At 64.0% G+C, this 12084-nt stretch overlaps 1 protein-coding gene across 7 annotated transcripts in view; it reads left to right on the forward strand.

Annotated features, from left to right (window-relative positions):
- Positions 1 to 12084, forward strand: part of SHANK3 (SH3 and multiple ankyrin repeat domains 3) — a 275165-nt gene that overhangs the window by 233362 nt on the left and 29719 nt on the right. For 6 of the 7 annotated variants that reach the window (XM_072344180.1, XM_072344169.1, XM_072344220.1 and 3 more), the window contains exons 18-22: positions 3289 to 3424; positions 5340 to 5420; positions 7141 to 7164; positions 8754 to 8881; positions 9172 to 9277. In XM_072344180.1, the coding sequence (XP_072200281.1) occupies positions 3289 to 3424; positions 5340 to 5420; positions 7141 to 7164; positions 8754 to 8881; positions 9172 to 9277 (475 nt within the window). The remainder of the gene's footprint in view (positions 1 to 3288; positions 3425 to 5339; positions 5421 to 7140; positions 7165 to 8753; positions 8882 to 9171; positions 9278 to 12084) is intronic. The other variant, XM_072344200.1, reaches the window with a different exon arrangement.

Below are 12084 nucleotides of genomic sequence, written 5' to 3' on the forward strand. Positions count from 1 at the left end.
GCTCCCCACAGCACTGAGCTGCAGACCCAGTGTGATGCCAGCATGGAGCCTTGCACCAAAGCTGTGGTTATGGGAGTCATGTCAAAGCTAATCCAGACAGATGACATCAGCAGCTCTTCTGTCCTCTGGGCACCATGACACCCTCACAGCAGCCGTGGGCTGGTCAGGCAGGACCCACCCTTGGTGCAGCTGTGCTGGTCATCCCATGTCACCTCCCTCTCTTCCATGCTCCTCAGCACAGCGTCCAGGAGCCTCTGCCCCGTGCTCTTCCCCAGCACAGAGGAGCTGCTGGCAGGTTGGGAGTTCCCTGGGCCATCCTTTCCACCCTTCTTAAAGGCAGGTGCTTCCTGCAGCCAAGGAGGAGCCGTTGGCAGAATGAAGCTGTGTCTGCACTCTGAGTTTGTTTTGGAGGCTTTCAAGGAGCGCTCCATCCATGGGTGTGTTTGAAACACGGTGGGCAAAAGGCTGCCTGGCCATAGAGATACCTTTTAGGGATAGAATCACAGCTTCAAAGAATCATGAAGCTTGGAAAAGACTCAGGGGTCCACCACGACCCAACCAACTGTATGGGGTCAATCCTATGGGATCAGCCACCAGCCAACCAAACCCGATGGGGTCGACTCCATGGGGTCAACCACTACAACATCACCTTGAATGGAGGCATTCAAGGCCAGGCTGGATGTGGCTCTGGGCAGCCTGGGCTGCTGGTTGGTGACCCTGCACACAGCAGGGGGTTGGAAGGGGATGAGCGTTGGGGTCCTTTGCAACCCGGGCCATGCTGTGACTCCGTGATACTTCTAAGATCCCCAGTCCAACCCCAACCCAACCCACCTTGTCCCCAGGTGCCAAATCTCCCTGGTTCCAAAACACCCCCAGGGGTGATGGGACCCAAGTGGAGGACTCGACACTTGGTTGAACTTCATCCCATTGGCCTCAGCCCATCAATGCAGCCTGTCTGGACCCCTCTGCAGGGCCTTCCTGCCCTCCAGCAGATGGACTCTCCCTCCCAGCTTCATGTTTTCCTCATCCCTGATCACAGGGAGATACAAACAGCTGAAAATCCACATTTCCCATCTGGTCCTTCAGCGACCAGCAGAAGCCCTGCAGCCAACCAGAGCCCCAGGAGGAACAGGACCTGCAGGACCCCACCAGATGTGCCCCATCTCTCCTGGGGACGTGTGCTCAGGCTGCGCTGTAACTGCTGGCAGAGGGGCTGAGGTCCCACCCCTCAGTGCAGGGTCAGAACTCCCCCCTGCTGCGCCTCTGTGTCAGAGTAACCTAGAAAACGTGAGCTGCTGCCCTGCAGGACGGACGTGTTGGGATGATTAAAGCTGAAACGGCACGGGCGTGTTCTGTCAGCATTTGTGTTCTTTATTTGGAAAGGAGCAGGGCGACGTGCACGGATCACATGCAGATGATGAAACATTTTCCACACCATTAGGAACCGAAGCTGTCAGCATCTCCCAGGTGGCGATTGTTCGGTTTGGGTGTTTTTGCACTGTAGGATGCTGGGGGACGCCGGGGGCTGGCAGGGCTGGGGAGGGGCAGAGGGCGGCCCTGACAGCAGCACGCTGGTAGTGAAGGCAGCTGATTGAAAATGAAAGAGTGGAGTGTAATGAACACCATAAAATCTCATAAAGCAGATGTGATTTCATTCTTGGAGGCATCGGATTTGTTTGATAAAGATCTCCATTTAGGTGTAATAGATTTGTGCGAGGCTTTGTTTACTACAAAGCCCCGCAGTGTGCAAAATGAGTGCGTGATGCTGAATGGGAGGCCCTGGTGGGCAGCTGCCCGTAGGAGCTCAGCACCAACCGCCTCTTCTGGTGGCCTCTGCAGGGCTGGTCCTGGACCCGCTGCTGCTCAGGGCTCTCTTGAACGTTGTGGAGCGTCAGAGTTCAACACGGGCAGCTGTGGGGTCCTGCACCTGGGGAGGAACAACGCGTGGATCTGTACAGGCTGGGGGCTGATGTGCTGGGAGGGAGCTCCGAGGAGAAAGACCTGGTGGTCGGTGGTTCATGAAGAGCCAAAGAATGGTCAACCAGTGGTTGACAAACAGTTGACCAATGGTTGACAAACAGTTGACCAATGGTTGACCAACAGTTGACCAGTGGTTGAACAACAGTAGACCAACGGTTGACCAGTGGTTGACCAGTGATTGAACAGCGGTTGACCAATGACTGACTGATAGTTGACCAATGGTTGACAACTGGTTGACCAGCAGTTGGCCAATGATGAACCAGGTGTTGACCACGAGCCAGCTGTGTGCCCTGCGGGCCCAGAATGCCAGTGGCATCCCAGGGTGTGTTGTATGGAGCATGGCCAGCAGGGAGAGAGGACGCAGCTGAAGCACTGAGTGCAGTGCGGGGCTCCCCAGTTGCAGGCAGACTGGGAACTGCTGGGACAGCCCAGCGGAAATGGTCAAGTGTCACAATGACCCACATACTTCTAGTTACGTAAACAGCAACAGTGCAGGCTGCTCTTAGTATTAGTAAAAGCTCCTTAGACTTGAAGATGAAACATCTCCTGCTGGAGTCTGAAGGGACAAAGAAGGAACGTTCTGGAGATGTCCAATCCTGCAGCACTGGGGACAATGCCACATTTGGGTCGGCGGTGCTTCCAGCGCCAGGCACTGCGGTGCGGAGCCGATGCTGGTGGTGAGGGCTGCTGTGCAGTGAAGGCAGTACAAGAAGCCACACCTGACACTAAGATCTCGTGCTGGTTTCATACAGGGACAGGCAGGGGAATGGTTGGTTTGGGTTTTTTCTGTTGTTTTGCTCATATAGCAGAGGCAGTTACTGAACAGTTGGAGCAAACATGAGGGGGCAGGGCCTAAATTCATCTTCATGAGACCCGAGACCCCTTCATATCCAAGTGGTTTCAAGACCAACTTCTGGTCTTGAAATCAGGGAGACAAAATGACGTAGCACGGCCATCCCAAACACTGCCAACACCTTCACTCCTGGGAGCCTACATCATAGCATCGCTGCTAACATGGATGCTGTTATTCTTGCAGTATTGCTCATGTTCAATCACTCCTCTCTTATTTACCATCACTCATTACACTCCTCTTATTTCACCCCGGTGATGAATGCAGCTCCTCCAGCTGCAACCCAGACCAGCTGTGCTGTCCCAGCTCCAGATGCTCACAGAGGAGCTCTGGGTGTGCAGCCCCTCACCAGGGTGTTTGCATGCAGCCATGGGCCAGGCCGTGCGGGGAGGAGCAGAGATGCCAACCCATCAGCACCAACGGCGCTGCCCCATGGCTGCGTTTCTCTTTGTGCCCAGGTGAACGGCGTCAACGTGGTGAAGGTGGGGCACAAGCAGGTGGTGTCACTGATACGCCAGGGGGGGAACCACCTGGTGATGAAAGTCGTCTCCGTCAGCCGCAAGCCTGAGTCAGAAGAGGTCGTTCGGAAGAAGGGTAGGTGTGTGTGGGGGGGGGGGGTCACAGCTGGAGGGTGTTGGGGTGATGGGGGACTGCATTACAGAGTTGTGTGTGTCACACTCTTGTGGGCAGGCAAACCTGTGTGGCACAGAACTGCCCTGGTTTGGGCTATTGGGGCACAGAACTGCCCCTGGTTTGGGTTTATGGGGCTGTTGGGGCACAGAACTGCCCCTGGTTTGGGTTTATGGGGCTGTTGGGGCACAGAACTGCCCCTGGTTTGGGTTTATGGGGCTGTTGGGGCACAGAACTGCCCCTGGTTTGGGTTTATGGGGCTGTTGGGGCACAGAACTGCCCCTGGTTTGGGTTTATGGGGCTGTTGGGGCACAGAACTGCCCCTGGGTTGGGTTTATGGGGCTGTTGGGGCACAGAACTGCCCCTGGTTTGGTTTTATGGGGCTGTTGGGGCACAGAACTGCCCCTGGTTTGGGTTTATGGGGCTGTTGGGGCACAGAACTGCCCCTGGTTTGGGTTTATGGGGCTGTTGGGGCACAGAACTGCCCCTGGTTTGGGTTTATGGGGCTTTTGGGGTACAGAACTGCCCCTGGTTGTGCACATGGGGGTGTCAGGGCCATCGGCCCCCGACACTGAGAGCAGAGATGAGACCCTTACCTGGAAGGGGTCCGGGGAACAGAGGGATGCCCTCCTGGGACGGAGCAGCCCTTGGGTGGAGGGCAGCTGTTGGGGGACACAGCCGGGGGGCAGCAGGGGTACATCGGGCGCACTGATGGGGAGGGCGGGGACACGCCTGGGAGCACAGGGGGGCTCTCCCTGCCCACCCCCGCTCTCAGCCGTGTGCCGGCGGGCAGTGGTGTGCCTGGGCGGCACGGGGTCACTCGGGGCGCCGGGAGGAGGCAGACCCTGAGCGCTGCAGCCGCATCATCGCTGCACGAAGTGTGAGCCCTGAGTGAGGTGGAGGGGGGGGGGAAGAGGCTCCGAGCCCGTGCGGGGAGCACCGCGCTGCCGCTGCTGCTCTGCTGCTCGCAGCCCCATAGCAGAACCCGAGCCCCACGCTGCCCTCCGGCCGCGGTTCTGCGGGAGGGGCCGTCCCTGCACCCGGGGCCGCGCTCCCGCGGGTGCCGGAGGCGCGGAGCCCGGCGTGGGGCCGCGTTTTCCCCCCGAATCCGCCCCGGTTGGGGTCTCTGATGCGGCGCCAGCACGAGCCCGGAGCTCCGGTTGCCATGGCAATGCCTGAGCGTTGAATCCAGGACCGAATCCGGTATTGTCACCGCGCGAGCGAGGAGGAGGCGCCGGGCGGAGAGGAGCAGCCTTCCACGCGTCCCCGCGCCGCGGGTCGGGGCATGGAGAGCCCGAGGGCGCCCGGCCCGGACGGGGAACCCCCAGCGCCCGCCCCGTGCCCCGCGAGGAGCCGCCCCCCCCCGGAGCTGCGTTAGGGCGGCGGAGCCCGGATCCGGCGGCGGAGCGGAGGGTGGGTGCCGCGAGCGGCGGGGGGCTGCGCCGGGGCCGATGGACTGAGCCGGGCGCTGGGGATGAAGGACTGAGCTGCGCTCCGGACTCGCCTCTTCTGCTCCCCCCCCCCCAGCCCATGGCGAGCGCGGAGGGGCCGCAGCCGCCGAAGCCGTGAGCCGAGGGCGGAGGTCCCGTCGCCCGGCACGGGGCAGAGCGGGGATGTGAGCCGGACTGCGCCGCGCTGAGGGCGGTGGAGCCGGGCAGCCTGCAGCGTGCGGCCCCCGCCCCGCACCGGCCCCGCGCCACCAACACCATGAAGAAGTTCGCCTCCACGCGCAGCCTCAATAAGATCCTGCAGCAGTGCGACTCCTCGTCCCGCGAGTACGAGGAGATCCAGGCGGTGGAGAAGAAGTGGCACCTGCACCTGGCCACGCCGCGTAAGTTCCTGGACAAGAAGTGCAAAATGCCGTCTCTCTTCCTTTCAGCTCCGCCGCCGCCCAAGAGAGCGCCCAGCACCACGCTGACGCTGCGGTCCAAATCCATGACGGCTGAGCTGGAGGAGCTGGGTGAGCAGCGGGGCCGGGCGGTGGGTGGGCGCAGGCGGGCGGCGGCCGACCCTTGTGCTCCTGGCGCTGGAAGGATTGGGGGGGGGGGGGGGGCGTTGGGGCCACGCGGAGCCATTCCTGCCCGTTGGGGTGGGGCGGGGGGTCCCTGCGGGCTCAGCCCCCGCCCCGTGTGCCGTGCCGGGTCAGAGCGGCAGCGCGGCGGGGCTGGTGGAGACCTCACGGACCGCAGAACCACGGAACGGTTGGGTTGGAAGGGACCCCCCCAGCCCTACCTCTGCCGTGGGCTGAGCGTCCCTCCACCAGCTCGGGCTGCCCAGGGCCCACCCGTGGCCTCGGGCACTTCCAGGGATGGGGAACCCTCGCTGCTGTGTGCCAGGGCCCCCCCCTGCCGCCTCCCCTTACACACACACTCACTCACACACACGCACACACTCACACGTTTGCTGCCACGAAGCGTCCTGCCCACGGCTCCAGCTGCTTTGGCACCGCAGCTCGCAGCTCCATCTCTGTGCTCTCTCCGCCCCCTCCCTCCATCCCCACATCCGTGCACCCCGTGACAAAGCCCTTCGCTCTCCTTCGCGTTGTTGCCCCCCCCCCCCCCCCCCCCCCACCAAAGCGCAGCCCTCCCCGTCCCCGCATCTCCCCCTTTGCACCCCGCGGCTCTCCCTGTCCCCGTGCCGTGGGGCGCTGCAGGGGCTGTTGCTGGCGCAGGGGCTGCAGCGCTGCCCTCCCGTCGGCGCTGAGCGGTGCCGGACGGTCCCCTCCCTGGGTCCGGCATCCCGGAGCCGCGATGCACGTGGGTTGGGCAGGGAGAGCGACGCGGCCCCGGCTCTGCTCTTTGCCTCGAGGTCTCCGTGCGTGGCCGCGTTGGGCACAGGGGCTGCACGCGGCCCTGCCCGGGGGGAGACCCCTGGAGCCCCCCCCGCCCTCCGCCCCGGGCGATGAGGGGGGTCTGCGGCGATTCATTCCGCGCTTTGTTTTCGCCTCTCCCTGCGTCTCGGCTGCAGCCATCGGGCGGGGACTCAGAACGGCGCATTCTCTGCTGTTCCCTCGGCGCAAACAGCCCCCGGGCTCGGTGTGTCCCCCCCGGTCCCTCCTGGAGGGGCAGTTCCCCACCGCTGTGGGATGGGGGGGTTGGGGGGAGGTGGTGCAGGATCTGTAGCGCTTCACCTGGCTCCGTGGCACGGCGTGCCATGTGCGCTGTGCGAGGCTGAGCCCCGGTTGAAGCCCTGACCCGGGGTCCCCCCCGAGGTGTTCGCATCGCCGGGCCGGACGCGGCGCCTTTGTGCCCCCAGGAGCCGGGCGTGCGGCCGCGACTCCGTTCGGGGTGGCTCAGGGCCGGGAGGAGGCGGCGCTGGGGACCCCTCAGCGTTCTGAAGGAGGGGACGTGGGGGCGGTCGCTGCTTCTTTTTCCCCGCAGCCCGTCCCGCAGTTTGCCCTACGTGCCCGTATGGATCCATCCCTTTGTGCTGCCCGCGCTGCATGCTGCGCCCGTCCCATGGCCCGGCACATCCCGGCACAGCGCTGCCATCCCGCAGCCACGGGGGTCCGGAGGAGCTGCTGGAGGGGGGGGGGGGCAGGGAGGGGACGGGCTGCCGGCTCACAGCGATGGGCTTCAGCCCGGCAGCGCGGGGCCGAGGTCAGGACGGAGCAGGCAGAGCCGGGACGGGAGCAGAACTGTGCATGTCATTCACGTCTTGTTTTGTTTCTTGATTCCAAGCCTCCATGCGGAGAAGAAAAGGGGGTGAGTGAAACTGCACATCCCGGGGCTCCCCCCAGCCCCAGCCCTGGGGACCAACGGGGGGGGCTGATGGGGAGGAGGCAGAACGAGGTCGGGGCGAGGAGCTTTGGGAAGAGCCGCCCGGCAAGCCGGCCGAGCAGGCGGTGCCGGGGGAAGCCGGACGCGGTGCGGGTCGGTGTGTGGAGGCACCGCGCGAGGGCTGGTGCGGAGATGAGAGGTTCCCAGCGGGGCCGGGAGCTGCGATGGGCCGCAGGGTGAGGAGCGCGAGAGCTCCCAGCACGGCTATGCCGGCCGCGCAGTGCGGGGCTGCGTAACGAGGGGAGAATCATCGAGGCTGGAAAAGAGCTTCGGGGTCACCAGTCCGACCCCCCGCCCACCCCCCCACGTCCCCGAGTGCCGCATCCCGAGGACTGAACACCCCCAGGACGGGGACCGCCCTCTGCCCTGGGCAGCTGGCCGCTCTTTGGAGCTGAAATGTAGCCCAGCGCTCTGCCGACTGCAGGGCAGCTCAGGGCAGAGACAGCGGACACCTCCCTGACCTCCTCCGCAGGAGCAGCGCTCAGGTGGGGGCTGTGCGGATGTCTCCTGCTCCGGGACGATGGCAGGAGGCCGGCATGGCTGTGCCGTCATGGCTGTGCCGTCATGGCTGTGCCGTCATGGCTGTGCCGTCATGGCTGTGCCGTCATGGCTGTGCCGTCATGGCTGTGCCGTCATGGCTGTGCCGGCATGGCTGTGCCGTCATGGCTGTGCCGTCATGGCTGTGCCGTCATGGCTGCTCCATCCCCGTGCCTCGCGGTGCCCCGGCGCGGTCCTTTCTCCCCTCCCCGCAGCCCGGAGGTGGGAGGGATCACCTGAGAGGTCACCCCGGTGCCACTGAGGGACAGAGAGCAGATCCACAAGAGCGAGGCGGATGGAAGCGGGAGGAGCGTTGCCGCCGTCCCGGCCGCGGCTCCGCCGTTCCCCGCCCGCGGCCCTTCCCGGGGCTGTACCGCGGCGTAGCGGGGACGTCGTGCGGAGGTCGCGGCTGCGGTGGGTCCGGAGCCTCCCCGCGGCTCAGCGAACCCCCCCCGGCACGGCGCTGCGGGGTCCCGGCCGCGGGGACATCGGCCCACGGTGCTGAGCTCCGGGCCCGCAGTGCCGCTGTGCGTGGCTGCCCCGGTGCCGGGGCGCAGCGCTGGGGATGGGGAAGAGGCAGCCCCCCCCAGTAAAAACCCACGCGGACCCACCGGGTCCTGGGCTCGGTGGGGGCTCTGGGCCGCGGGCTGTGCCCGCCGCGGCCGTCGGCCCGGTTCGGGGGATTCGGTCTCATTCGGAACAACCACCGAACCGTCACCGGGTCTGAATGTCAAAAAGCGCAGCACCGCCGGTTCCGAATATCGCAGCGGACGCTGCCGGCCGCTCCCCGTTGGGGGTCCGGAGCCCACGGAGCTGCGGGGCGGGGGGCGGCCGAGCACGGCTATCCCACTCCGTGCCCCGCCGCGGGGGGGTGGGCTCGGATCGGATCGGATCGGATCGGGGTGGGGGGGATGGGGAAGGAACTGCGCCTCTGCCGCGGCTCCCGCTGACGGCCGCGCGTCTGTTTGGGGTTGCAGAGAAACTGGACGAGATCCTGGCGGCCGCCGAACCCGCGCTGAGGGCGGACATCGTGGAGGCGGATTCGCGGGCGGCCACGGTGAAACAGCGCCCGACGAGCCGCCGCATCACCCCGGCGGAGATCAGTGTGAGGGAGGGGGCTGCGCCGGGGGAGGGGCTGGAAGGGAGGGAGGGGGATGGAGGGGGGCCGTGAGCCCGAGGTCGCGGTGGGAATGTGGCGCGGTGGGGTTGAGGTGGGGGGTGGGAGACCGCAGCTCGGCCGCGCTGCAGGTCGGGGGAGGCGGCGGCTGCAGCGGGACAGCGATGGGGCGGGACGGGGTCGGGGCTGCGGTGGGGCTGCGTGGAGGGTCGGGCCGCCTCCTTTGGGCCGCTTCTCGTCCACGTGCAGGATGGCAACGCCTCCCTTTTCGCTTCCAGTCCCTCTTTGAGCGGCAGGGCATGGCGGCCCACGCGGGGGTCCTGGCAGGAGCGGAGAAACCCCACGTGTCGCTGCGCAAAGGGATCCCGAGGACCAAATCCGTAGGTGAGGCACGAGGGGGTCCCGGGGGGTCCCGGGGGGTCCCAGACCTGCAGGGGGTTCAGCCCACCTCGTCAGGGTCTGAAAATGGGGCCGCATTGGGAGTTCTGCACTGAGGGAGTTGGGGCTGTCGGTGCTCACAGCAAAGAGCGAGTGGGGGAGTGAAGAGCTGGGGGGGGGGAAATTGGGGGCAGGGGGTGGTGGTACCACGGAGGAGGAGTGGTGGCACATGGAGAAGGAGGGGTAGCACTGCGGACAAGGCACGATGGTGGGATGGATGGGGGGAGGTGGCACCATGAGCAGGAAGTGGCACGATGGCCAAGAGCTCGGTGGCTCTGTGAGCGAGGAGTGGTGGCAGGGTGGACAAGGCATGGTGGCGCCATGGAGAAGAGGTGGTGGCACTGTGGACAAGGCACAGTGGCAGGGTGGACAGGGGGAGGTGGCACTTATTGACTAGAGGTGGTGGCACAATGGGCAAGGAGTGCTGGTACCACAGAGGAGGAGTGGTGGCACCATGGATGGGGTGGTGGCACCATGGACAGGAGATGGTGGCACCATGGACAGAACATGGTGGCACCATGGACAAGGGGTGGTGGCACTATGGTTGTGGTGGTGGCACCATGGACAGGAGATGGTGGCACCATGGTTGGGGTGGTGGCTCCATGGATGGGGAGGTGGCACCATGGATAGGGAGGTGGTGGCACCATGGTTGGGGTGGTGGTACCATGGATAAGGTGGGGGCACCATGGATGGGGAAGTGGCACCATGGATAGGGAGGTGGCTCCATGGATAGGAGATGGTGGCATCATGGACAGGAGATGGTGGCACCATGGTTGGGGTGGTGGCACCATGGATAAGGTGGTGGCACCATGGTTGGGGTGGCAGCATCATGGACAGGAGGTGGTGCCTCACTGGATGGGGAGGTGACTCCATGGACAGAACATGGTGGCTCTATGGACAAGGGGTGGTGGCACCATGGACAGGAGATGGTGGCACCATGGTTGGGGTGGTGGCATCATGGACAGGGGGTGGTGCCACAATGGACAGGAGGTGGTGGCACCATGGATGGGGTGGTGGCACTATGGTTGTGGTGGTGGCACCATGGACAGGAGATGGTGGCACCATGGACAGGAGATGGTGGCACCATGGTTGGGGTGGTGGTACCATGGATAAGGTGGTGGCACCATGGATGGGGTGGTGGCACCATGGATAGGAGATAGTAGCATCATGGATAGGAGATGGTGGCACTATGGTTGGGGTGGTGGCACCGTGTACAGAAGATGGTGGCACCATGGATGGGAGGGTGGCACCATGGACAGAAGATGGCGGCACTGTGGATAGGAGAGGGTGGCACCATGGACAGAAGATGGTGGCACCGTGGATAGGAGATGGTGGCATCATGGACAGGAGATGGTGGCACCATGGTTGGGGTGGTGGCACCATGGATAAGGTGGTGGCACCATGGTTGGGGTGGTGGCATCATGGACAGGAGGTGGTGCCTCACTGGATGGGGAGATGACTCCATGGACAGAACATGGTGGCTCTATGGACAAGGGGTGGTGGCACCATGGACAGGAGATGGTGGCACCATGGTTGGGGTGGTGGCATCATGGACAGGGGGTGGTGGCACCATGGTTGGGGGGGTGGCATCATGGACAGGAGGTGGTGGCACCATGGTTGGGGGGGTGGCACCATGGATAGGAGATGGTGGCACAATGGACAGGAGCTGGTGGCATCATGGATGGGGTGTTGGCACCATAGTTGGGGGGGTGGCACCATGGACAGAAGATGGTGGCACCATGGATAGGAGATGGTGGCATCATGGACAGGAGATGGTGGCACCATGGTTGGGGTGGTGGTACCATGGATAAGGTGATGGCACCATGGTTGGGGTGGTGGCGTCGTGGACAGGAGGTGGTGCCACAATGGATGGGGATGTGACTCCATGGACAGAACATGGTGGCTCTATGGACAAGGGGTGGTGGCACCATGGACAGGAGATGGTGGCACCATGGTTGGGGTGGTGGCATCATGGACAGGGGGTGGTGCCACAATGGACAGGAGCTGGTGGCACCATGGATGGGGTGGTGGCACCATGGTTGGGGTGGTGGCAACACGGACAGGAGATGGTGGCACCATGGATAGGAGATAGTGGCATCATGGACAGGAGGTGGTGGCACCATGGTTGGGGTGGTGGCACCATGGACAGGAGATGGTGGCACCATGGATAGGAGATGGTGGCATCATGGACAGGAGGTGGTGGCACCATGGACAGGAGATAGTGGCACCATGGTTGGGGTGGTGGCATCATGGACAGGGGGTGGTGCCACAATGGACAGGAGGTGGTGGCACCATGGACAAGGGGTGGTGGCACCGTGGACAGAAGATGGTGGCACCATGGATAGGAGATAGTGGCATCATGGACAGGAGGTGTTGGCACTATGGTTGGGGTGGTGGCACCATGGACAGGACATGGTGGCTCCATGGCCATACAGTGGTCTGGTTTTCTGTTCCATGCTGTGCACTGTTGGATTCCCCTGTTGGCTGGTGTGGCTGCACTGAGGGGCCGGAGCTGCAGCAGGTGCTCATCCCACGTAACCCTTTGCATGCAGCGGTGGTACCAGAGCTGACTGCGCCTTTAACGCATGCAGGGAGCAGATAGGAGTCAGTTCTGTGCAGAGACACAGCAGAGAGCGGCGTGATCCCAGGCAGGGAGTGAGAGCAACCTGGCAAAGGCCGCGTGCAAAACGTGCTTGATGTTACACACGGGGCTGCGGCGCATCCGCGCCTCCTGTTTGTGTTTGTGTGAGAGC

The sequence above is a fragment of the Excalfactoria chinensis genome, chromosome 1, assembly GCF_039878825.1.
Source record: "Excalfactoria chinensis isolate bCotChi1 chromosome 1, bCotChi1.hap2, whole genome shotgun sequence".
NCBI classification, from domain to species: Eukaryota; Metazoa; Chordata; class Aves; order Galliformes; family Phasianidae; genus Excalfactoria; species Excalfactoria chinensis.